General features: G+C 48.5%; 1 protein-coding gene across 1 annotated transcript in view; it reads left to right on the top strand.

Moving 5' to 3' along the window:
* The window catches only part of LOC115459525 (la-related protein 1B-like), a gene marked incomplete at both ends in the record, with an annotated part of 51,394 nt that overhangs the window by 1,300 nt on the left and 23,501 nt on the right, over positions 1-26,593 (top strand). The window contains 2 exons of the mRNA XM_030189339.1: positions 16,222-16,366; positions 26,401-26,575. Coding sequence (XP_030045199.1) covers positions 16,222-16,366; positions 26,401-26,575 — 320 coding nt within the window. The remainder of the gene's footprint in view (positions 1-16,221; positions 16,367-26,400; positions 26,576-26,593) is intronic.

Below are 26,593 nucleotides of genomic sequence, written 5' to 3'. Positions count from 1 at the left end.
CTATTCAGACCACCCAACCACCTTGTTACCAGTCTCTGTCCTCAGTTATACTAAACATTTTTTAGGAAAGGCTCCCAGATCGCATGCCACCTGCAGGTTTGGTTACGCCGCTCCGCTAGAAGCCTCTCCATCTCACAAACATACCTTCCTCCACGACCCTCCAGACCGGTCAAGACGCATGGGTTATGTCCTCCTACCAGCAGAGGGAGACTGAGAAACACTGAGCTTTTGAATACTGTATATATAACCTGTGCAGTACATTCACTAGCCAGTATTTTCTCAGTCTCAGCAGAGGTAGATGGACAGCCTGTGCAGTCTCCAATAGTCTGGTGAGGTAGTTTGGTTATATAGTTAAGGGGGTTTCTCCTCTTATTTCCTTATTTATTGGTTTGGAGTATTCCCTGTACGTGGAAAAAAAAAAAAAAAAAAAGTGCTTCGGGGCCCTGGGTCCGGTGGGGCCCAGTTTTCCCCTTGGGGTGTTACACCTGTTTTCAGGTCCCTCCCCCTGTGCTGCTCTCTCTGGAGACGCTGGCAGCTTGTGCCTCGGCTGCTTTCTAGTATTGTAGCCTTGAGAGCCCCCACTTTTCAGCTGCCAAGGAGAAATTGGTAATATCTCTTTAAGAGCCGTCTGCAGCCTTGTTGGTAATATCCCTTCAAGACTCGTCTGCAGCTTTGTTTACATAGCAACAGTCGGCAGGCCCGTTCCTATTACTGGCGAAAGAGTGAGAGAGAGCAGGGCGGATAATTATTGTGGGGAAAGCTGTGAGACAGAGTGTTTGCGCCGGTCAGTGCTTTGAAGTTATGGCGGGCAAACTTCTTCGCTGTCGCGCGTGCTCGCGTCGGGGTGTAGAGGCGCCGGGAGGTCAGTGCCGGCTGTGCGGCGAACCGAAGCAGGTCGCGCCGGTGGCGGCTCCCCCTGTGTTAATAGCGGAGGCCCCAGCTAGTTCGGGGGTGTTGGGAGTAGCAGCAACTTCGGCAGGGCCGGTTTCAACGAATTTAGTTTTGGCGGGAACGGCCGCCATTTTGGATTCCGCGCGCCCCGCGGAATCAGCTGTTTTCAGCCCTGCTGCTACCGGATCGGCTCCGAAGGTGGCGCCGGAGGGTCCAGGAGGAGTTGGTTTTCCTCCGGATTTTGTATGGACCCTGTTTCAAGCCTGGAAGTCGGGACCCCCACCTTTAGGGGAGGGGGTTAGTGCGGCTCCGACTAAGAGGCCTCGGTTTGAGTGGGACGACGAGGAGGGATTCTCCCCTGTAGGATCTGAAGGGGCCTTGAGTGATAGCGCGGATCCTGAGGGGTTTGAGGGTCCTCAAGAGCCGGAATTGGTGGTCCCGGGGGAGGATCCTTCTGTAGTGAGAATTTTTCACAGGGAGGAGCTTGCGGAACTCATTGAGCAGGTTTCTTCCACCCTTAAGTTCGAACAGCCAGAGGCGGTTTTGGGGGAGGCTAGGCGGGTGGATCCCTTGGTTAAGGGGATTCAGCGGCAGGCTAGGTCTTTTCCCATGAATAAGGACATCCGGGATATGGTGGTTCAAGAGTGGCATTCGCCGGATTCTCCCTGTAAAGTGTCTAAAGCAATGTCTAGGCTGTACCCGCTCCCACAGGAAGATAGAGATTCCTTTAAGGCTCCCACAGTGGATGCGGTGGTGACAGCAGTCACCAAAGCCACGGCTATACCGGTAGACGGGGGGACTGCTCTCCGGGATCCCCAGGATAGGAGACTTGAGGCCTTCCTCAAGCGGAGTTTTGATTTGTCGGCCCTGGCCCTGCAGGCCTCGATTTGTGGGGGGCTGGTTGCGAGGGCGTGTTTCCGTTGGGCCGAGAAGCTGCTTGATGACTCGGTGGAGGTTGGGACCTCCGGGGTGCAGGAATTAGCCAAATTGGAAATGGGATCCTCCTTTTCGTCTGATGCGCTTTATGATTTACTCCGTGCTTCGGCCAAGAATATGGCTATGCTGGTGGGGGCACGTAGGGCACTGTGGTTGCGAGGTTGGGTCGCGGACACGGCCTCCAAAGCGAAGCTTTGCTCTCTCCCGTTTAAGGGGTCCATGCTCTTTGGGGAGGATTTGGATAAGTTGGTGAAAGGTCTCAGCGATGCCAAGGCCCCTCGTCTTCCGGATTTTCGTCCTAAGGCGGCGTTCAGGGGTACTTCCTCCCGAGGGCGGTTTAAGGAGGCTCGCCGGTATAGGCCCGGGAGGACTGGTGGGGCCTTTAGAGGTCGGTTTTTCCAGCGAACTCAGTCCTTTCGGGGGAATCGGCGCGGAGGCCGTGATTTCTCCGCGGGAGGACAGGGAGGACAGGTGTCGGGGCGTAATTCACAATGAAGGTGTGCGGGTCCAGGCCCTGGTTCGGGTAGGGGCTCGGCTGAGTCAGTTTTACCAGGACTGGGCCCGAATCACATCGGATCAGTGGGTCCTCGAAGTGGTGCGAGACGGGTACGCTCTGGAGTTCGACGGTTCGCCTCCCGAAAGGTTCCTGGAGTCCCCTTGTCTTTCGAGACTCAAACGGGCGGCGGTGCGAGACACGTTGGCGCGGCTGATCAGTCTGGGGGCGGTGGTTCCTGTTCCCGCCGCTCAGCGCCGCTTGGGCTGCTATTCAATCTACTTTGTGGTTCCAAAGAAGGAGGATGCCTTTCGACCTATCTTGGATCTGAAGGCAGTCAGTGCAGCCCTCAGAGTCCCCTCTTTCCGCATGGAGACATTGAGGTCGGTCATTGTCGCGGTGCGGGAAGGGGAGTTTCTCACGTCTTTGGATCTGACGGAGGCTTATCTGCACATCCCCATTCGGGCCGCTCATCAGCGATTTCTGCGTTTTGCGGTTTTAGGGAAGCATTTTCAGTTTTGTGCTCTGCCTTTCGGACTAGCAACGGCTCCTCGAACCTTTTCCAAGGTCATGGTGGTAGTGGCGGCGGCCTTGCGGAAGCAAGGGGTTCTGGTGCACCCGTATCTGGACGACTGGTTGATTCGGGCAAAGTCCCAGTCGGAGAGCGAGGAGTCGACTGCTCGAGTGGTGCACTTTCTTCAGTCTCTGGGCTGGGTAGTGAACTTTGGCAAGAGTCACCTGGTGCCGTCGCAGTCGCTGGAGTACCTGGGGGTTCTATTCGATACCAGGAACGGTCGGGTCTTTCTGCCGGGCCCTCGGATTCGCAAGTTGCAGAGTCAGATCCGACTATTTCTGTCAGGGGCGGCTCCGACGGCCCGGGAGTACCTGCAAGTCCTGGGGTTGATGGCAGCCACCATAGAGGTAGTTCCGTGGGCCCGGGCGCATATGCGGCAGTTGCAGTCAGCTCTTCTCAGTCGGTGGGCGCCGCTGTCGCAGGAGTTGGATGTACGCCTTCAGCTGCCGGTTACCCCACGCCTCAGTCTCCAGTGGTGGTTAGACCCAGGCAATCTGGAGAAGGGAATGCCGTTGGAGGCTCCGCAGTGGGTGGTTCTCGTCACAGACGCCAGTCTTCAGGGCTGGGGAGCTCATTGTCTCGGTCAGGTAGCTCAAGGACGCTGGTCTCAGGTAGAAGCTCAGTGGTCCATCAATCGTTTGGAAACCCGGGCCATTCGGCTAGCGCTTCTGGCGTTTCAGAGTGTTCTGGTACGGAAAGCAGTCCGGGTGTTTTGCGACAACGCCACCGCCGTGGCTTATGTCAACCGTCAGGGGGGCACAAAGAGTCAGGCGGTCGCGGAGGAGGCGGCGCTGTTGTGTCAATGGGCGGAGATTCATCTTCTAGCGCTCTCCGCGGCACATGTGGCTGGAGTAGACAACGTGGAGGCAGATTACCTAAGCAGGCATGCTCTAGACCCCGGAGAGTGGTCGATTCATCGGTCGGTGTTCAATCGCATTGTGTCGGTCTGGGGACTTCCCGTGATGGATCTCATGGCAACGGCCCGCAATACTCAGGTTCAGAGGTTTTTCAGTCGCCGGAGGGATCCTCGAGCGGAAGGCATAGATGCGCTCCTAATGCCGTGGCCGCAGGAGTTGCTGTATGTGTTTCCCCCATGGCCGTTGGTCGGTCGGGTGATTCAGCGCATCGCTCGACACCCCGGACAAGTGATTCTGTTAGCCCCGAATTGGCCGCGTCGGCCGTGGTACGGAGATCTGGTGCGATTGGCGATAGTGGATCCTCTGCCGCTGTCAGATTCAGGGGTGTTGTGTCAGGGACCGATAGTTATGCCAGATCCGGATCGGTTCTCGCTTACGGCCTGGCTCTTGAGAGGCACAGGTTAAGGAAGAAAGGTTTTTCTGCCAGAGTTATCGATACGATGTTGAGTTCGCGTAGGCAGTCCACTTCGCTGGCGTATGTCCGGGTCTGGAGAGTTTTTGAGCATTGGTGTGCAGATAGGCAGGTTCTTCCCTTTCGGGCGTCGGTGACAGATGTTTTGGAGTTTTTACAGGATGGTATGGACAGGGGTTTGGCCTTGTCGTCTTTGAAGGTGCAGGTAGCGGCTTTGTCGTGTTTCCGTGGGAAGCTCCAAGGAAAGTCATTAGCTTCTAGTCCTGATGTGGTTCGATTTTTGAAGGGTGTTAAGTTACTGCGCCCGCCCCGGCGGCGGATGGTGCCTCCGTGGGATTTGAATCTCGTTTTGGATACTTTGGTGAGGCCGCCGTTTGAGCCTTTGGTTTCTGTTTCAGATAAGGATCTGTCCCTAAAGACGGTGTTCTTGGTGGCTATTTCTTCAGCTCGGCGGGTGTCAGAACTTCAGGCTTTGTCTTGTAGAGAGCCCTTTTTGTCTTTTTCCAAGGAGAAGGTCTCGTTGCGCCCGGTGCCGTCCTTCGTGCCCAAGGTGGTTTCAGAGTTTCATGTGAATCAAGTGATTTCCTTGCCAGTTTTAGGTGATTTGGCCGGGGATGCAGAGCAGCGTCGACTGGCCAAGTTAGATGTGCGAAGAGTCTTGCGCTGTTACATTTCCAGAACTCGACACTATAGGCTCTCTGATCGTTTATTCATTCTCCATGGTGGGGCAAGGAAGGGCGTGGCAGCTTCCAAAGCTACGATAGCGAGATGGTTGAAGGAGTCAATTGCTTCGGCGTATTTGCTGAAGGGCCGCGTGGTCCCTAAGGAATTTTCGGCTCATTCTACCAGGGGTATGGCGGCTTCCTGGGCGGAGAGTAGTATGATTCCTCCATTAGATATTTGTCGAGCGGCGGTTTGGTCGTCATTGCATTCTTTTGTTAAACATTACAGGATTGATGTGCATGCCAAGGAAGAGGCAGGGTTTGGGGCTGCGGTGTTGACCTCGGGCCTACGTGGTTCCCGCCCTTAAGATATTACTGCTTGGGTACGTCCCATGCGTCTTGACCGGTCTGGAGGGTCGTGGAGGAAGGTGAAATTAGATCTTACCTGCTAATTTTCTTTCCTCTAGACCCTCCAGACCGGTCAAGGCCCGCCCTGTCTGTACTGTAGGCCAAGAGGTCTGTAGTCGGTTGTTCTATCTTGGCAGCTGTTGAGTGTGATTTCTATGGTTTCAGACTTGGTTTGTATAAGTCTGGTCAGGTGTGACCGTGTTTGTTAGTCCACCTGTGGAAGCACACACTAGATGAAGGACACAATGAAGGATATGAAGAAAGTGTCCAGTTGGCAATGACCACGTACGGGGTTATTAGTTCTAGTTGGTGTTATTGTTTTTTCTCTGCTTTGTCAGGGTTATACTGGCTAGTGAATGTACTGCACAGGTTATATATACAGTATTCAAAAGCTCAGTGTTTCTCAGTCTCCCTCTGCTGGTAGGAGGACATAACCCATGCGTCTTGACCGGTCTGGAGGGTCTAGAGGAAAGAAAATTAGCAGGTAAGATCTAATTTCACCTTAATTTAGAAAGCCATCTCGCTATTGGAGGTGTCTTAGACATTTTCCAACAGGAAGCGATTACAATCCTAGCTGCACTTGTTGCATACCTCGTCAATATCTGCTGGTCATGTGAAAGGCTTGCCTCCTTAACCGAGAACAAGAAAAAGGCAGGGTTCCAAGGAATAGGGCATCCCATCCATTTCTGTAATCGATTCTGAATGGATTTCCAGAATGCCCGTATCCTTGCACACGCCCACCACATATGCCCCATAGTGCCCTTAACCCCGCAACCCCTCCAGCACTCACCAGACAAGGTAGGGTATATGCGCCGGAGACGCTCCGGCGTCAAATACCACCGGAACAGCACCTTGATAGCATTTTCCTTGAAGGGTACATGAGTGGACACTCCCACCGCTGCCCGTTCTATCCTCTCCCATTCAGCCTCCGAGATCTCCATGCCCAGCTCCCTCCGCCAGCCTCCTCTGTGAAGTGTGTATCGTGGCGCCTGCAGTCTAATACAACTGTATAAGCGAGATATTAAACCACTCGTCGCTGCATGCCCTTCACATATTGCTTCCATAGGCAACTTTTCCCTGGCCACCACCTCCCTGATTGCCTGTGTGGTGAGGAAGTGGGTTACTTGTCGATATGCAAATTCGTCCCTTCCCACTATCGGGAATCGGGCCACAGCTTCAGCAAAGGACAACAATGAATTGCCCTCAAACAACTGTCCCCAGGTTCTCAATCCCTCTCCGTACCATCTGGTGAACACTCCTGTTTCAGTCCCAGGGTAGAACATTGGGTTAAATGCTATCGGGGACAGACGTGATAGCATACATTTTTTCCGGGGAAAGAGACTATCCCAGTATGAGAGCGTTACCTGAATGGCTGGACATGCCCCCTCCCCAATTGATCTAAACGGGCTAGGAAGCCACATTAGTGTCCCAAGTGGTCTCGGGCCTGCAGACTGCTGCTCTATGTGTACCCATTGTCTATCAGGATACCCCTGGAACCATTCAATGGCTGCGCATGCTTGGGCTGCTCGGTAGTACCAGGCCAGGTTAGGTACCCCCAACCCTCCCCATCTTTTATCCTGATATAAAAGAGATCGCGATAGGCGTGGCCTCTTCCGTGCCCAAATAAAACGTACAATACGATCTTGCAAGGTTGCAAGGAACTTTCTAGGTAGCACTATCGGGAGGACTTGGAATAGGTATAGTAAGCGTGGCAACACATTCATCTTAACAGTAGCTATTCTGCCAAACCATGATAACTCCAAGTCCCCCATCTGTCCAAGTCGGCCGAAAGAACTCTAGCCAACCCTTTGTAGTTTGCTGTGAAAAGGTCAGATAGATTAGCTGTTAAATTCACTCCCAAGTAACGGATTCCTTTCGGGGCCCATCGAAAAGCGTAGGACGATTGTAGGGATTCCACCAACCCTTCAGGTAGTGTTACATTCAGTGCCTCTGATTTCGTCATATTTACCTTAAAGCCAGAGACCTCCGAATATTCACTAATGGCTCTCATAAGATTCGGGAAGACAGCCTGAGGCCGTGTGACAAAAAGCAGCACGTCGTCTGCGAACAAAGCCATTTTATGTTCTCTCCCTGCCACGTTGACCCCAGGAATACCCCGATTTATTCTGACTCTTGAAGCAAAAGGCTCCATGACCATGGCGAACAGCATTGGAGATAAGGGGCAGCCTTGTCGCGTGCCTCTGTGGAGCGTGATCATATCAGAATTGCCCCCATTTACCCTCACACATGCTTTAGGGGATTCATAAAAAGCTTGTATCCAGCCTCTAAACCTCGGCCCGATCCCAAGTGTTTCCATTACCTTATACATAAACGGCCAATGTACTCTGTCAAAGGCCTTCTCAGCATCTAAGCTGAGAAGGCTCAGAGGCCTCTGGTTTCGCTTGGCCAGGTACATTATATCTATCACACGCCGTATGTTGTCCATTGCCTTCCTGTACGCGACAAACCCCACCTGGTCTGGATGTATTATTGCCGGTAGTAAGGGCGCTAATCGATTAGCCAACACTTTGGCTAAAATTTTTACATCGGCATTTAATACTGAAATTGGGCGATAGGAGCCACACTCTGTGGGATCCTTATCTGGCTTTGGCAGTACAGCTATCCATGCCTCCATCATAGACTGTGGCAATGGTTCGCCCCGCCAATCTGATTAAACAGGTCCGCCAGAAGAGGAGCCAATTCCAGAGCAAATTTCTTGTAAAATTCATTAGGAAGACCATCCAGCCCCGGAGATTTACAGGAAGGCAGGCCTTGAATAGCTTTTTGAATCTCAATTGGGGTCACTGGTTCTTCCAGCATGGCGCATTGCTGACTTGTCAGTGAGGGTAGCTCACTGCCCTCCAAGTACTCATAGCCTCTTCAGAAGGGTTAATGTCTTGCGCGTACAAAGCTTGGTAGAACTCCCCAAAATGCCTACGTATGCTTTCTGAGGTGGATAGCATATCACCCTTCCCATCACGCACATGTGTGATAGCACGATCCATTTTACGCCTCCGTAGCTGCATAGCAAGGAGACGGCCTGCCTTGTTGGTGAACTCATACGAGCTAACTTGCCTCCGCGATTGTAGAAAGCTAAGATGTTCGGAATATAAAGCATCCAGTTGCATTCTCGCTCCACGTAATTCCTCCAAAACTATTGGGGAGCCTCTAGCCTTATGCCGCTGCTCCAAATGCTTAATTTTCTGCAGACAACTCGCCAACTGCAGCCGTCGAGCCTTCGCTCGTTTACTAGCTGTTTGCAAGAAAAAACCCCTCAAGACCGCCTTCATAGCATCCCAGACTATGTTTAATGGTGGTCCCGATTCAACGTTAAGTTCCAAATATTCCTTCAACACATGCCTACAGTCCTCTACCACCTCCGCGTCTAGCAATACATTTGCATTTAATGTCCACCTCTTATCCTTAACCTCAGCCTGGATGCCCGGCACCACCACCCATACCGGTGCGTGGTCCGATATAGTCATGCTGCTTATACCCGCCTTTGGGCCTCTCTCAACCAAAGCGAGGTCTAGGAAGATACAGTCAATTCGAGAGTAGGAGGCATGAACCGGCGAATAATATGTATAATCCCTTTCCGTTACGTGGTTCAGCACGGATTTAGTGAAGGGAAGTCTTGCCTCACCAATCTAATGCATTTTTTTGAGGGGGTAAGCAAACATGTGGACAATGGGGAGCCGGTTGATATTGTATATCTGGATTTTCAGAAGGCGTTTGACAAAGTGCCGCACGAAAGACTCCTGAAGAAATTGCAGAGTCATGGAATCGGAGGTAGGGTATTATTATGGATTAAGAACTGGTTGAAAGATAGGAAGCAGAGAGTAGGATTGCGTGGCCAGTATTCTCAGTGGAGGAGGGTAGTTAGTGGGGTCCCGCAGGGGTCTGTGCTGGGTCCGTTGCTTTTTAATGTATTTATAAATGACCTAGAGATGGGAATAACTAGTGAGGTAATTAAATTCGCCGATGACACAAAATTATTCAGGGTCGTCAAGTCGCAGGAGGAATGTGAACGATTACAGGAGGACCTTGCGAGACTGGGAGAATGGGCGTGCAAGTGGCAGATGAAGTTCAATGTTGACAAGTGCAAAGTGATGCATGTGGGTAAGAGGAACCCGAATTATAGCTACGTCTTGCAAGGTTCCGCGTTAGGAGTTACGGATCAAGAAAGGGATCTGGGTGTCGTCGTCGATGATACGCTGAAACCTTCTGCTCAGTGTGCTGCTGCGGCTAGGAAAGCGAATAGAATGTTGGGTGTTATTAAGAAGGGTATGGAGTCCAGGTGTGCGGATGTTATAATGCCGTTGTATCGCTCCATGGTGCGACCGCACCTGGAGTATTGTGTTCAGTACTGGTCTCCGTATCTCAAAAAAGATATAGTAGAATTGGAAAAAGTACAGCGAAGGGCGACGAAAATGATAGTGGGGATGGGACGACTTTCCTATGAAGAGAGGCTGAGAAGGCTAGGGCTTTTCAGCTTGGAGAAGAGACGGCTGAGGGGAGATATGATAGAAGTGTATAAAATAATGAGTGGAATGGATCGGGTGGATGTGAAGCGACTGTTCACGCTATCCAAAAATACTAGGACTAGAGGGCATGAGTTGAAGCTACAGTGTGGTAAATTTAAAACGAATCGGAGAAAATTTTTCTTCACCCAACGTGTAATTAGACTCTGGAATTCATTGCCGGAGAACGTGGTACGGGCGGTTAGCTTGACGGAGTTTAAAAAGGGGTTAGATAGATTCCTAAAGGACAAGTCCATAGACCGCTATTAAATGGACTGGAAAAATTCCTCATTTTTAGGTATAACTTGTCTGGAATGTTTTTACGTTTGGGGAGCGTGCCAGGTGCCCTTGACCTGGATTGGCCACTGTCGGTGACAGGATGCTGGGCTAGATGGACCTTTGGTCTTTCCCAGTATGGCACTACTTATGTACTTATGTAACCGCCACACGTCCAACGCACCCAGGGAGTACGCTAATGAGCCCAATGCTAATGACTCCTTGTTTTCCCTCTGTTGACCATTTCCTGATCTATCTAGGGTTGGGTTCATAACAGCGTTAAAGTCACCTCCCAGAATTAGTGAACCTTGAATGAATGTGGCGAGAGCATTTTTGATCTTAGTGAAGAAGGGTCCCTGATGATCATTTGGCGCATATACGGAGGCCAGAGTCAAGTCCACCTGATCCAAAACTATGTGTAAAAACAAAAAACGCCCACCCGGGTCTCGCTTAATTCGCTTTACTTGGACTGCAAGCGACGAGTGGATCAACACTGCCACTCCACGTTTTTTGGAGCCGTCAGAGGACGAGGCAAAGAATGCTGTCAGATAGCTAGAGTGAGAGAGGAGTTTTTCATGTACCCTGCGGAGATGTGTCTCCTGCACTAATACTATCTGTGGTTGGAGCTGTGATAACTCCTTAAAAAACTTCTGCCTTTTCTGAGGCATGTTCAAGCCTTTGACATTATAAGATATAATTTTTAAATCAACACTCATATTTAGGTATGCATCCAGGTTGCGCCCAAAGGAGGTTCAGCAGATCTGGCCTCTTCAGTGGTAGGAGCTTCCTCCTGTACACAGCAAATCTTCCCCCCACCCCCCTCCCTCCCTCCGTCCCCCCCTAGCCCACCCTGACCCCCAACTTGAACACCAGCCAGAGGATCTATGTCCCCTGAATGGGATATGAGAAAGTGACCCACCAATTCCCCAGCAACCCAACCCAGCTGTCCCCCCGCCCGTCCCGCACCCCTCCTTTATCTGCAGCTCTTTCCCTCCTCCTTATGCCCGGTCTCCTTTACTGCCCCATGTTTAACAGTGAGCATTTATTAAATCATCCTATTCAGCTCTTCCATCTATTTCTCCACACATATCTTCCCCTTATTTCTACCTGCCTTATGGCCTTATCCCCCCGCAATTCCCCTACACCCTCCCCCTTCCCTCTCTTTTGAGCTACACAATTAGCATGATATACATTAACCTTAACTCAAATACTGACTTTAGAGTCCATTTTAGCACGCTATAGTTATACCACAGTTGTCCAGCATATCCCATAGATCACCTCAGGGTGACACGTCTGGCGCCAGCCGATCTCTCTGATCCTCCCAGCGTTCATTCAGGTCTCGGATGCCTCTCCTTTTCTTTTTGAGTTGCTCCGTTTGGCGGTCTCAGGAATCCGCTGCCATTTTTGTAATTTTTCTTTCGTCGCTGGCGCCAGCTCCCCCGGGGGCGCTCTCGTTGCAACTAGCCCCGCCGCATGCAGGATTTCCCAAGCCTCCGAAAGCAGTTGGACTCTGTGTTTAGTTCCCTTCAGTTCAAAATTCAGTGAAAACGGGAATCCCCATCTGTATGACGAATGATGTTTAGTTAGCACTTCCAATGCAGGTTTCATCTGGCGTCTCTGTTGTAAAGTATTCTGAGAGAAGTCCTGGTACACCGAGATCTTGGCTCCATTGTATTCTAATTCCTGCACCTTCCGTGCACGATTGATGATCAGCTCTTTGACCTCATACTTATGGAATCGGGCGATAATATCCCACGCTCTGCGTTCTTGTCTTTGGCCTAGGGCTCTGTGCGCTCTGTCCAATTCAATCATTATCGCCTCTGCATCGGGTCCCAGCAGGGTGGCGCACATTGATTTTACTATCTGTGGGACATCTTCTATGTCTCCCCCCTCCGGGACTCCGCGAAAACGGAGGTTATTTCTCCTACCTCTGTTTTCGATATCGTCCAACTTATATGCTAATTCAGCATTCTTTACTTCCAAGGCCCTGAGTTGGGTTTCGTGCTGCTGCAGAGATTCAGAGTGATCCTCAAGCTTCTGCTTGGCTTCTTCAACTCTGCCCCCCAGTTCCCGAAGGTCCACGCTCATCACCTCCATGCGTTCCAGGATTTCTTCCTTGGACGCTTTGATGTCATCCTGTATGCTTGTTAAAAGCTGGCGAAGTTCGTTCGAAATGCCTTTTTTTGTCAGGGGCTGTCTGGACTCTGCTAAGGAGAGCGCGGAGTCTGAGTCCGACGGCGAGGCTCGTGCCCGAGACTCGTGGCGCTTCGGCGTTTTACTAGGCCCGCCGTTCGCCTGTCGCTCACTCTCTTTATTCCGCGATTGACTCGCCTTACTCATATTTATCTGCTGTGGGAAGTTGATTCTACCCACTTTAGGTCGCCAATAAAGCCGCTTGCCGATTTTATTTGCCGTTTATGGGTGCTACGAGCAGGAGCTCTAGAGTTAGGCTGCCGACATGGAAGGTGACGTCACTTCCTCCCCCGTTCTCCTCACTTTTTAACCACACCGGCTGTCGTTTGGTCTTCAGTCCTCCTTTTTTAATACACGGGATACATTTGGCCTGGGCTTCCAGGATGGTGTTTTTGAACAGCATTCTCGCCTGATGTAAATTTTTGACCCTCGCAGCTGCTGCTCTAAGTTTTTTTTTCTTAGCAATATATGGCCTCCAAAACTGAACATAATAGTCCAGGTGGGCCTCACCTCCTTTCTTCTGCTGCTTACATCTCTCTTGATGCAGCCTCTTATACTTTTGGCTGTGGCCACTGTCTTGTCACACTGTTTTGTTGCTTTAATATCCTCGGACACCATCACCTCAAGGTCTACTAATCATTTCTATAGTGCTACTAGATGTACGCAGCACTGTATACATTGTATGCAGGTACTTTCTCTGTCCCCAGAGGACTCACAATCTAAGTTTTTTGTACCTGGGGTAATGGAGGGTTAAGTGACTTGCCGAAAATCAGAATGAGCTGCAGCAAGAATTTAACCCAGGTTGCCAGGATCAATGCCCACTGCACTACCATTAGGCCACTCCTCCACTCAAGGCCCCTCCCCCTTTCTGTCTCTCACCTCCTAGGACATACGACTCCCTTGGATTTCTACTCTCCAAATGCATCACTTTGCACTCCTTTGCATTAAATTTTCGTTGCCAAACAGACCATTCTTCTAACTTTTGCAGATCCCTTTTCATGTTTTCCACTCCTTCTGGGGTATCTACTCTATTACAAATCTTGTTATCGTCCGCAAAAAGACAAACCTTACATTTTAACCCTTCAGCAATGTCACTCACAAATATGTTGAAAAGAATCAACCCCAGCACTGATCCTTGAGGCACTCCACTACTCACCTTTCCTTCCTCCAAGTGAATTCCATTAACCACCACCCTTTGACATCTGTCAACAGTTTCTAATCCAGTTTACCACTTTGAGTCCTAACTTCAGCTTATCAAGTTTATTTAAGGGCCTCTTATGAGGAACCGTGTCAAAGGCTTTGCTGAAATCCAAGTAGATTACATCTAGCGCATGTCCTCAATCCAATTCTGTGGTCACCCAATGAAAGAAGTCAGTCAAATTTGTTTGACTCAATTTACCTTTGGTAAAACCGTGTTGCCTCGGATCTTGTAACTCAGTGAATTCCAGGAAATTCTTATCCTTTCCTTCAGCAATGCTTCCATTATTTTTCCAATAACTGACGTGAAGCTTACCAGCCTGTAGTTTCCCACTTCTCTTTTGCCACTTTTGTGAATAAGGACCACGTCCGCTGTCCAGTCCCGTGCGGTACCTCTCCCCTCTCCAAGGATTTATTAAACAAATCTTTAAGAGGACACACCAGAACCTCTCTAAGCTCCCTCAATATCCTGGCTTGGAACCCGTCCAGTCCCATGGCTTTGTCCACTTTCAATTTTTCAAGTTGTTCATAAACACATTCTTCTGTGAATTGTGCGATATCCACTCCATTCTCATATACAGATAGATCAATTACACATATTCCTTCCAATACCTACTCCTCTCAGGTGATCCAATAGAATCTCATGACTGAGGGTATCAAATGCAATGGTGAAATCTAAAAAAAAACTGCAACTGAGTCCACCCCTTTAACAAGTAATAGAAGCATATCATCCATCATGCTTATCAGTAATGTTTCAATACACTTGTCTTGCATTGTTGCTTATAGTTCATCAAATGTTTATGTACTCTCAGCAGGCCACCACCTTCAGGCCTTCCTACAGATATGAACTCGGCTGACACCACTCCAAGAAGAAGACTCCAAAAATATGCTTAAAACCGCTTTATTCCATCAGCAAGGCCAAGACATTTCCTCTTTCAGACACAGTCCTTGGTTACAGCACATATCACCCCTTGTTCTTTCCCTCCGCCGGTCACAGTTTCTGGATACAGTTTAAATCATTCACTGCTTCCCCAGCATGGCCTGATTCCTGGACACAGTTTTAAATCACTCACTGCTTCCCCAGCATGGCCTGATTCCTGGACACAGTTTTAAATCACTCACTGTTTCACCAGCATAGTGTTCTAAACACAATTCAAGTCACTCACTGTTTCCCCAGCATGGCACCACTTCTGGACACAGTTCAAATCACTCACTGTCTCCCCAGCATGGCATGACTTCTGGTCATAGTTCAAATCACTCACTGCTTCCCCAGCATGACCAGGTTCCTGGACACTGTTCAAATCACTACCTGTTTCTCCAGCCGGGTCTGACTTCTGGCCACAGCTGAAATCATTCACTGCTTTACAGCACGGCACCTCTCTCTCCTTTGAGTGGAACAGCTGCTTAACTTTTCCTCCAAGCTTTCCCCAGCCTTGAAGGAGGTTTGTTATGAAGCCTTTCAACTTCTTCCCTTGTACCTGAGCTAGAGCAGCAATCTCCATGGGCTCACTTCCCCAGTCATCTTGGGCTTGGATCTCCTCTCCGACCTCTGAATTCTCTACCTCCCATTCCATGGTCTCCTCTCCCTTTATGGTCCCCAGCTGGTCCTCTCCCTCCTGATTATTCCTCCTCAGCCAATCCCCCTCCTCTCCCTCGGGATCCTGGGACTTGTAGTTCCCTTGCTGCTCCCTGTGCTTGCCCCCAGGGCTTTGCAGGAGTTCTTGGGAACCGTAGTCCTCCTCCCTTCTCCGGCTCTTGGGAAACTTATGCCTCCATGGGGGTGTGGCTTCCCAGCCCCTAGGATCCTGGGAATTGTAGTTTGAATCCCAGGTATGAAACCTACCCATCTTGCTCCTCTCCCGGATCCCTTCTTCCCTGACCCTCAGGGGTTCCTCACTGTACAAATCAATGTTGTATGCCTTTGAACAGTCATTCTTAATTTGCATAATGGGGTTAATTTTAGAACAGGGCACACACAATAATTTTCTAAAAATTGCCTATTTTGTATAGTAAATAAGTGTATACTTGCCCCTGACATTATAAAATAGGTTCCTTCAACAACCTCCAGTACTGCACAAATGCTCTCAGACACCTGTAGCGAAGAATGTGTGCATGTGTGCTCAGTGTATGTGTGTTTTTATAAAATATACATACACATCGTAGTCTGATCATCTCCACCCAACCTCTGCCCCTAGAAATGCCTATGTGAAAATGGTGCAGTCTTTGATATGCCTACATTGTATTCGTGTTTACCGTGTGAAATTTTATAAAAAAACATTTTCTACTTTGAAAAACCTACTTTGCATATATTTATAAAATGTTTTATAAAATTACTCTTATGTCCAATGTTTTTTTTTTGTTGAAATGCAATAACAAGTATATCTATTATATTGTGATTTGTATGGATAGCATAAGTACATAAGTAATGCCACACTGGGAAAAGACCAAGGGTTCATCGAGCCCAGCATCCTGTCCACGACAGCGGCCAATCCAGGCCAAGGGCACCTGGCAAGCTTCCCAAACGTACAAACATTCTATACATGTTATTCCTGGAATTGTGGATTTTTTCCAAGTCCATTTAGTAGTGGTTTATGGACTTGGCCTTTAGGAAACTGTTTAACCCCTTTTTAAACTCTGCCAAGCTAACCGCCTTCACCACATTCTCCGGGTTAGTTTTCTTTGACTCTTTTTAGGGTACATTTACTTGTCTTGTTTTTGCTGAAGATGTTTCTCTCTTTCCAGTGAGTATTATTTCAGTATAGAAAACTTGGAGAGGGACTTCTTTCTCAGAAGGAAAATGGATCTGCAGGGGTTTTTGCCCATTTCCCTGATTGCCAGCTTCCATCGGGTACAAGCTTTGACTTCAGATGCAAGTCTCATTTCTGAGGTAAGGTATTTAACTGAAAAAAAAAATCTTATACTTGCATTGTTGTTTTACCCTTGGTAATGATATAGTATAGAGCAGTGGTTCTGAAACCTGTCTTGAAGGCCCACTAGCCAGTCAAGTTTTCAGGATATCCCTAATGAATATGCATACTTACTATAGTAACCATAGATGTACTATGAACAAACCATCAAAATCCTTTATTAATCAAACATAAATCTATTACAATATTTCTCCTAAAATAAATAAAATTCCTCACATTCCACACATTCTCTTCTCAAACAAACCTCAATCATATACATCCTATATAATAATTCTCACCTCCAACGTTCTGAGGCTGCCTGGAACCGTGGTTTCCGGCCAGAGTTAGATGGAGTAGATAAGTGACGTCAGGGAGAGGGGAGGAGCCATGAAGCAGGGAGCAGCGAATCAGCTGCAGTGAGTGTACAATGGCAGGGAGAGGAGCCTACTCCTCCGACCCAGCCAGCAGCAAACAACGACTCAGGCAGGGGCAGGAGTACTCCTACCCCTGTCTAGGAATCGCGCGACACTGCCTGCCAACCACTCGCGCTGCGACCCTCCCCTCCCCCCTTCCAACCACCCATGTCCAGTGACACCCCCCCCCTGTCCCCCCCCCCCCCCCCCCCCCCCCGCATCACCCATAGCCCTCTGTAACGACGGATCACAGCCGCAAATACTCTGTCCGGCCACTGCTGCTGCTGCTGCTCCTGTTGAGCAGCAGCAGCCCGTACATAACGGAAAAAAGAAAAAAAAAATCTTACAACTAAAACGTATCTCCGTAGACAGCCATCTCACATTGGCTGACGTCTCGGCAGCTGCTCCTCGCCCCTCTACGTCACTGCCCCTGGGGAGGAGCGCAGCGACATCAGAGGGGAGAGGAGGAGCGGCTGCAGAGACGTCAGCCAATGTGAGATGTCTGTCTACGGAGGTGCGTTGTAGTTGTAAGATTTTTTTTTTCTTTTGTTCGTTATGTACGGGCTGCTGCTGCTCAACAGGAGCAGCAGCAGCGGCAGGACAGAGTTAGTATTTGCGGCTAAGGGGGCTGAGGGGGTTGATGTGGGCGCGGGGGAGGGGCTTGGTGATGCGCCGGGGGAGGGGCTTGGTGATGCGCCGGGGGAGGGGCTTGGTGATGCACCGTTACAACATACCCAAACAATGCCCTCTTGCCACCTACGGGGTTCCACACTCCTCCTCTCCCCGTGAAAGCCGGAAGCACCTGGTTCCTGGGAGTATTCCATGTGAAAAACAAACCACCCACACCGTCACTGTTTGCCAACCAAGCCCCCCCCCCCCTCCCAACTAACAAGATTCCTCCACCTCTCATAAAAACACACTCCTACAAGTTCACCAGACAACCCCCTCCGTTGTATTGTTACACACACACACACACACACACAATATAAACTCCACACACACACAATTTCTCAACCCCACACACCAACTTTGACACACTCTCTATCACTTCCACACACACAAACACCGCCCCCCTCCTCAAAACCCCAGCAAAAAAACACACATACACTGATGCAGAACATGGAGAGATGCACAATCTCTCTCTCTCTCTCTCTCACCCCTGCAACAATAACCACCCTCAAAGACCCCCTCCACTTCCTCCCACTTTGCCAACATGGCACACCCCCAACCCCCCCCCCCCCCCTCCTTGATCAAAAAAAAAAAATGTACACACAAGAAAGCACCACACTAATACCAGACAGCAACAACACGGCCAACCCCCTCCCCCACCACCACCAGCAACGCTGACCCCCCTCCAAGCCCCCTGCCACACCCTCTCAGTTCACCACCACACACTCACTCACTCTCTGTCTCTCATATACACTCTCTCTGACACACTCACTGTCTATCACACTCTCTCTGTCACACACACACAGTCTCTATCTCTTTGTCCCTCTCTCTCACACAGAGTCTCACACACACAGACACTCTGTCTCTCACACACTCTCTCTCACACAAAGAAACACACACACTCTCTCTCACATTCTCTCTCTGACAGACACGCTCCATCTCTCACACACGCTCTTTCTAAAACATACACTCCGAGGAAAACTTTGCTAGCACCCGTTTCATTTCAAACACAAATGGGCCTTTTTTACTAGTTCACTCTATTCTATATAACCTTCAATAAACCACTGCTCTTAACATTATACAAATAGTGGACTGAAATACTTTTTCTATCAACACACTATCATACTTGGAGGGGCATTTTCGACCAGGGATGCCCATCTCTAAGAGCGCCCATCTCTGAGGACGGCGCCGCGAAGGGGCAGGGCCAACCATATTTTCGAACAAGATGGGCGTCCATCTTTTGTTAATACGGTTGGGGCCGGCCATATGTCAGAGATGGCCGGGTTTGAGATGGGCAGCCTCGGTTTTCGCCGATAATGGAAACCGAGGCCGGCGATCTCAAACCCAGCCAAATCCAAGGCATTTGGTCGTGGGAGGAGCCAGTATTTGTAGTGCATTGGTCCCCCTGGCACGCCAGGACACCAACCGGGCACCCTAGGGGGCACTTCTAAAAATTAAAAAAAAAAAAATAGCACCCAAGTGCATAGCTCCCTTACCTTGGGTGCTGAGCCCCCCCCCCCAAAAAAACCAAAACCCACTCTCCACAACTATACTCCACTACCATAGCCCTAAGGGGTGAAGGGTGGCACCTGCATGTGGGTACAGTGCATTTTGGGTGGGTTTTGAAGGGCTCCCATATTCCACCACAAGTGTAACAGGTGGGGGGGGGGGATGGGCCTGGGTCCGCCTGCCTGAAGTCCACTGCACCCACTAAAACTGCTCCAGGGACCTGTATACTGCTGCGATGGACCCGAGTATGACATTTGAGGCTGGCAAAAACAAATTTTTAAGTTGCTTTTTTGAGGGTGGGAGTGGGTTAGTGACCACTGGGGGAGTCAGGGGAGGTGATCCTCAATTCCCTCCGGTGGTCAGTTCAGGCACTGTTTTGGGACTTGGACCTGAAAAAAAAAGGGACCAAATAAAGTGGACCAAATTCTCGCCAGGGACGCCTTCTTTTTTCCATTATCGGCCGAGGGTGCCCATCTCTTAAGCACGCCCCGGCACGCCCCTGTCCCGCCTTGGCTACCCTTCTGACACGCCCCTGGGAACTTTGGCCGTCCCGGCGACGGAAAGCAGTTGGAGCTGGCCAAAATTGGATTTTGATTATACCGATCTGGCCGGCTTCAGGAGATGGCCGGCCATCTCCCGATTTGTTTCGGAAGATGGCCGGCGATCTCTTTTGAAAATAAGCTGGATAGTAACATAGTAGATGACGGCAGAAAAAGACCTGCATGGTCCATCCAGTCTGCCCAACAAGATAAACTCATATGTGCTACTTTTTGTGTATACCTTACCTTGATTTGTATCTGCCATTTTCAGGGCACAGACCATAGAAGTCTGCCCAATACTAGCCCCTCCTCCCACCACCGGCTCTGCCACCCAATCTCGGCTAAGCTTCTGAGGATCCAATCCTTCTGAACAGGGTTCCTTTATGTTTATCCCACGCATGTTTGAATTCCGTTACCGTTTTCATCTCCACCACCTCCCGCGGGAGGGCATTCCAAGTATCCACCACTCTCTCCGTGAAAAAATACTTCCTGACATTTTTCTTGAGTCTGCCCCCCTTCAATCTCATTTCATGTCCTCTAGTTCTACTGCCTTCCCATCTCCGGAAAAGGTTTGTTTGCGGATTAATACCTTTCAAATATTTGAACGTCTATCATATCACCCCTGTTCCTCCTTTCCTCCAGGGTATACATGTTCAGATCAGCAAGTCTTTCCTCATACATCTTGTAATGCAAATCCCATACCATTCTCGTAGCTTTTCTTTGCACCGCTTCAATTCTTTTTACATCCTTAGCAAGATATGGCCACCAAAACTGAACACAATACTCCAGGTGGGGCCTCACATTCTCCACAAATAAAAATGTTACAAGAAATGATTTATCTTGGGGGAAAGAGCTCTAGAGCACTCGCTACTGTTTATAATTTAAGAGCAGGCGCTGTATTTATAAGTTTTAGGATATTAATTTCTCCACCAATCACCAAAGGTGATAATTGCAATAAATTAAATAAATTAAGTATATATAAAAGATACCATATACTCAGAACACAAAGAGACCGTATTTTTAGCTTCAAAAAGGTTGATTTCATATACAATTGGACACGAGAGGTAGGTTTTAAGAGATCTTTACAGATAATCTGTGCTTAAGTAAGGCAAAGTAGCAGATCTAGATCAAAAGTTATGTTACTTACAAGTCATTGTTACATAGTATGAACAGCATGAGGTAAGCACATGTTTGCAGGACAGGAGCAGGGCTTCTGCAGTGAGTGGATCTGAGTTGCTTGCAGCTGAAGAGAGAATCTGAATCTTGGGGAAACAGCTTTTGCTTTTATATCTTGCAAGTTGCAGGAGGATATGATCACAGAGTCCCAGCACCTGCTTCCTGGTTTGCACTGGATAACTTGCAAGGCATTATGGTTATTGTAGTCTGTTCACATGATCTGCATTATAGGTCTCTCCTTTCTGCAGATGTCCTGGCGTCCATTTGTCTGATAGTTGATGGGAGGGGCAGGTATACCTTTGACAAGCAAATGTCTTGTTTATGGTTTCCCCTCTGAAGTCTTTGTTATCAATAGCTGGAGTTATGCCTTTTCCAGACTATCTGTCTGCTGGTGGAGATGTCTATGTGATTCTTCAAGTATCCACCTTAGTCATGCTTTTGTTCAGTCTTTTTAGGTGAGAGGGCAGAGAGAGTTTTATTTCTCTTTGAAGCACAGTACCCTTTTGTCTCTTAAATGTCTTTTAAATGTTCCCCAAAGGGAGAGGGAAGAGGGCTTTTGGAATGAAAGCCAGTTCTGCTGCAGTGTCAAATATATATTTTTAAAAGCTGCACAAATATATTGGTGTATATATATGTATCTGATCAAACACAACATCATGCTACACATTTAATTCTGATGATTGGCTTATACCATAACATTCCCTCTCTTGGTTCTAAGTGACAAATGTTAACATAAAATTTGGAGCGAAGAACCATAAAAATAAACTATAAAGACTACAAAAAAAAAACCTTAACTCTAACCTAATACAGTAGCATAATTCAAAAGAATAATAGCAAAGATACTGAACTGTTTACATGGGCATGTGTATTGGAAGAGGTGAATCTCTTAATAGAGGACAGTGAACAGACTGGACTGTGCAGGTCTTTTCCTGCCGTCATCTACTATGTCACGTCACTATGAATCTTGGAATATGTCCTTAGCTGGAATATGACTGTTATAAGACTCATCATTATTAATTTTGTTTGCTCATGACTGAAAGGCTATCTGGGTTAAGTTTTCTGTGGTCAGTTTCATTAGGCTTCTATTCAGTCAGGTGGCAGAGTATGGCATTGCTCTGGTTTAAAATAGGATTGCAAGTACACTTTATATGACTTCAGTCACACAAGTGCCATTTTGCTCTATTTCCAGAAACCACCTCTTTTTGTGTCACCTGCTCGGGCGTAGGTTGATGCCGAGATGGAACATATAGACAGAATAACAGGAGACAGTTAGAAAATAAGGGTGACTAATTTAGGGAGAAAATTGAAAATGAAGAAGCTTGCACAGATCAAACACAGGAATAGAGAAAATATCTGAAAAATGTGTTATATCTATTCTGCCCATCCATACACCTACTGAGCTCTCCAGAGATCTGTGCTTGTCCCATGGAAACAGAAAAATGAAGGCAGATAAAGACCATATGGCCTATCCAGACTGCCCATCCACGCCACTTGCTATCCCTTCCGTTCCCCTAGAGATCCTACTTACCTGTCCCAAGCTTTCATGAATTCAGTTACATTTTCATCTCCACCACCTCCATTGGGAAGCTGTTCCATATATCCGTCATCCTTTTCTTAGATCATTCCTGAGTCTATCCTTTTTCGCCTGTATCCAATTAACTACTCATTCCACAGCTTCCTTTTAATTATTACCATCTATGTGCTACCTGAAATTCACATCACTGGAAGACCAGTTATATCAGATTATTTTAATCTGATGGATGAAGTCTGATATAGAGAGACTGGATATACTGGTTGTATTGGAATCTGAGATCCCATCAAGGCTTTCTCATTTTCATTGCACCTTCTTGCCCCCCTCCCTATTCCCGCATTCCTTGTGTCCAGCAATGCATATCCCAACCCACAACTGTGTGCCATCTTTCTTCTCCCTCCCTTGCCCCACATATTCCAGCATCCCCCCTCACTCCTTCCATGTCCAGCTTTATCCCCCCCCCCCCGATCTGCTCCCTTCCCTCAAGCCTGTTCTCGTCCCATTGCTGAACTGCCCCTGCCCAACGTGTTGCAGGATCTATCTCCTCTTCTCCCCTCCCCCGTTCTGCTTTGTCTCTTCATTTACTTCCCCCTTCTCCCCACCTCAAACCTGTCCTAGTCTCATGGATCTTTCCCAGTGCAGCCACTGTGAGCAAGAAGTAGAAAGGGTGGGTGTGGAGCCTCATGCTGTTGTGAATCCAGCCGGAAGTTGGAAGAACCGGGCCCTTCTTGGCAGCAGGAAGTGCGTGGGAGGGAGGGTGCATCCGGCAGACATTTGTTGCAAGCCCCCAGGAAGGATATACCATCCAATATAGGAATGAGCTTGTTGTTTCGACCTTTGAGGGAAATGTGGAAAGATCTGATTAAGTACTGGAGAATTTCACAGGTGACCTCTGATTTATTGCCCATATGGAGTAACCCAAGCTTTCCTTCGGTCTCTGACAATCCGATATTTTGAAGATGGGAGATGTTGGGCATAACGAGATTGGAGCACGTTCTGGACTCAAAGGGTGCGTTGCTATCCCTGGGAGCTTTGGGTATTGGGATTAACTCCAGTAACACGTATGCCTATATTCAATTGGCCCATTATGTTCATACAATTAGTACAGAGTTGCGGGGAGCTGCGCATAGTAGGCGTCTGAGAGCTTTTTTTTTTTTCACTCTATTCCGGGTGAACGTTTGTTGGTTTCTAGACTATATAAAGTGTTAACATTATTGGTTCCTTGTAAGAATAAGAACTCTATTAGGGATCGATGGGCCTCGGATTTGGGGTGCATAGATCTGACATTGGATTTTGATCAGCTTTCAGCTGCCATTCCATCTCTTACTGTCAGTGCGGACTTGTGTACATGTCTGTATTTTGCACAGAGCATATCTTACGAAGGTCCAAATTTTCAATATGGGGGGAGCAGAGGAGCCTTTGTGCTCCAAATGCAAATGACAGGTGGGGACTTTTTGCACTCCCTCTAGGAATGTCCAATAATCCATAAATTTTGGCTGGCAATATTTCACTTTTTGGAAAAACTGTTGAGGATGCCAATTCCTTGCCTCCCTCTTGATGTGCTTGTAGATAAATACAGACTTTTTGCTCTGCAGAGTAGAGGTATGCAACTTTTAGTCAGAAAGGCGTGTCTCCTGGGCAAACGGCTTATTATGAGCGCTTGGACTGGGGATCAGCCACCAGACTTTTGGCACTGGCGCAATCAGCTTCATGAGCTTTTGCTGTTGGAACGCAGGTTGGTGGGAATGTCCCCAAAAAAGAAGAAACATTTTTTGGAGGTTTGGGATCCATATATTAATTACTAGTAAAAAAAAAAGGCCTGTTTCTGACACAAATGAAACGGGCGCTAGCAAGGTTTTCCTCGGAGTGTGTATGTTTGAGAGAGAGTTTGTGTGAGAGATGGAATGTGTGTGTCAGAGAGAGAATGAGAGAGAGACAGAGTGTGTGTGTGTTTGTGTGAAAGAGAGAGTGTGTGAGAGAGTGTCTGTGTGTGTGAGATTGTGTGTGTGACAGAGAGAGTGTGATAGAGAGTGTGTCAGAGAGTGTATGTGAGAGACAGTGAGTGAGTGTGTGCCCCCACCCCCCCTCGCAGGGGCCCCCTCCCCACCCCCACCTCTCTCTCCCCTGCCCCCCCCCCCTGCAACCACCCCTGTCCAGCGACCCTCCCCCCCCCCCCCCCGGCGCATCAAACCCCCTTGCCACCCGCAGCTGCCACTGGTAATGCTGTCCGGCCGCTGCTGCTGCTTCTCCTGTTGAGTAGCAGCGGCCGCTACAAAAAGAAAAAAAGCAGTAAATGTTTTTAAACCTGAAACGCGGCACCGTAGACAGCCATCAGGCATTGGCTGTCGGCTCTGCAGCCGCTCCTCCTCTCGCCTCTCACGTCGCTGCGCTCCTCCGGGGTCTTACTCCAGGGGCAGTAACGTGGAGGCGAGAGGAGGAGCGGCTGCAGAGCCGACAGCCAATGCCTGATGGCTGTCTACGGTGTCGCGTTTCAGGTTTTAAAACATTTATGGCTTTTTTTCTTTTTGTAGTGGCCGCTGCTGCTCAACAGGAGAAGCAGCAGCGGCCGGACAGCGTTACCAGTGGCAGCTGCGGGTGGCGAGGGGGTTGGTGTGCTTTGGGGGGGGGGGGTTGATGTGCTTGGGGGGAGGGGGTGTTTGATGTGCCGTGGGGGGCTTGGGTGATGCGCGGAGGGGGTGTTTGAGCGGTGCACTCACAGCTGCTTCCCAGGTAGGGGGAGGAGTAGGGAAATACGCGGAGCAAGTTGATCCACGTGTTTCCCTACTCCTCCCCCTGCCTAGGAAGCAGCTGTGAGTGACATAAGCCTGGCTACGGAGCCTAGCTCAGCAACTCCAGGAGCCACGGACACAGGCAGCTACTTTAGAACGTTGGAGGTGAAAATTATTATATAGGATGTGTCATTGAGGGCTCGCAGTTTTATCATGAACTCTTTTTCGGGATGATCTGGGGGGGAGGAGGATGACCCTTTTTTTTCTCTGTGGGGGGGGGGGGGGGGGAGGGAATTAGAGTAGGGAAAGGGATAGCTGGTTTAGTGGTTGAGTTTGATAAGAGTTTTGAGGTTAAGGAGTTTTCCTCCAGTTTGGTTGGGGTGCTATATTGGGTAGAGCAACAAATTATATTGGGTATACAGATCTGGAGCTCCTCCAGGTTGGACAGCTGAATTAGGGGGGCAGGGGAGTCATACAAGTCCATACTGGAGTGGAGAATTTAACAACACAAGACATTCGGAAGACTCATGATAGGTGTGCTGATACTGAAGGTACCCCTTGGGCCTTAGGACCTTGTGTCCTTTTTGTGTAAGGGGGAATAAAGGTTGCAGGAGTTGTTATGGTAATATTTAAACCTTGATATTTTGCAATGGAGGGAGGGAAGGGGTAGGGGGTGGTGCGGGTGGGAAAGAAAATGTTTAAAAGTGGATGATATATGTGTTAGTTTGCACATACTTGGAACAACAGATTTGTAATCTGAAATGAGTAGAGTTTGTTGTACTATTACAGTTTGTGTATTAAGATATCTCCAATAGAAACATTGAAACATAAAACCATTTTGGTTGTTTTATCTACTGAAATAGATTTTTGATCATTGTTTACCCTAAATGCAAGTAGAAGTATGCACATTGTTGAACAAAGCATGTTTTAAAAAATTTTGCAGTGTTGCGCAGAATTCCTGAAGATAGAATTTGTTAGAGGAGGAGCAATGTGCATGATTTTTGTTTAATGGGAAAAATTTATTTGGCAAGAAAGCGGGTACAAATCCTCTGTAAGTAATTGTTCATTGGCAATAATGAAAGCAAAACTGCATATGTAGTTTTGCTTACGTCATTGCTTCAGATCCTGTGGGTAAAAGCCACCCATGGGATTTGCAAGACCACAGATTTTATTTACCCTTTAGGGAATACTTACTACTTGAAGCTGTTATCCAATGGCTTTTCAAACCACAAATTTGGGGAGTGTTTAAGTCAAGTTGGATGAGTGACATGGGGTTTAGGTTTGGGGGAGAGGTGACTGATTTTGAAGCATGCCTGTTCAAGGAGATGGTTCACAAAGTTACAAATGTAGCTTTTGAAATCAGTAATTAGTGACTTTAGTAAATTACAAAAAAGATTAATAAGATGGTAGTGGAGACTGTTTCATTAATATAGACCTTTTCTGGCATAGGCATTAAAGGACAGCACAGAGGTGGAAATTGTTGACCAGAAAATAAGAAGAAAGATTGAACCTGAGAAGTGGCCCATTCCTGGTCCTCCTCCACCCGATTTCTCTCAAACGGACTTCTCTCGGCTTGTTGACTGCCCGGAATTCGTACCAGGCAAAGCCTTCAGCTCACACACCGGTATTTGCTATTGTCATT

The sequence above is a fragment of the Microcaecilia unicolor genome, unplaced genomic scaffold (assembly GCF_901765095.1).
Source record: "Microcaecilia unicolor unplaced genomic scaffold, aMicUni1.1, whole genome shotgun sequence".
Taxonomy (NCBI): Eukaryota; Metazoa; Chordata; class Amphibia; order Gymnophiona; family Siphonopidae; genus Microcaecilia; species Microcaecilia unicolor.
The sequence above is the reverse complement of the archived record's forward strand: the minus strand, read 5'-3'. Positions and strand labels throughout refer to the sequence as shown.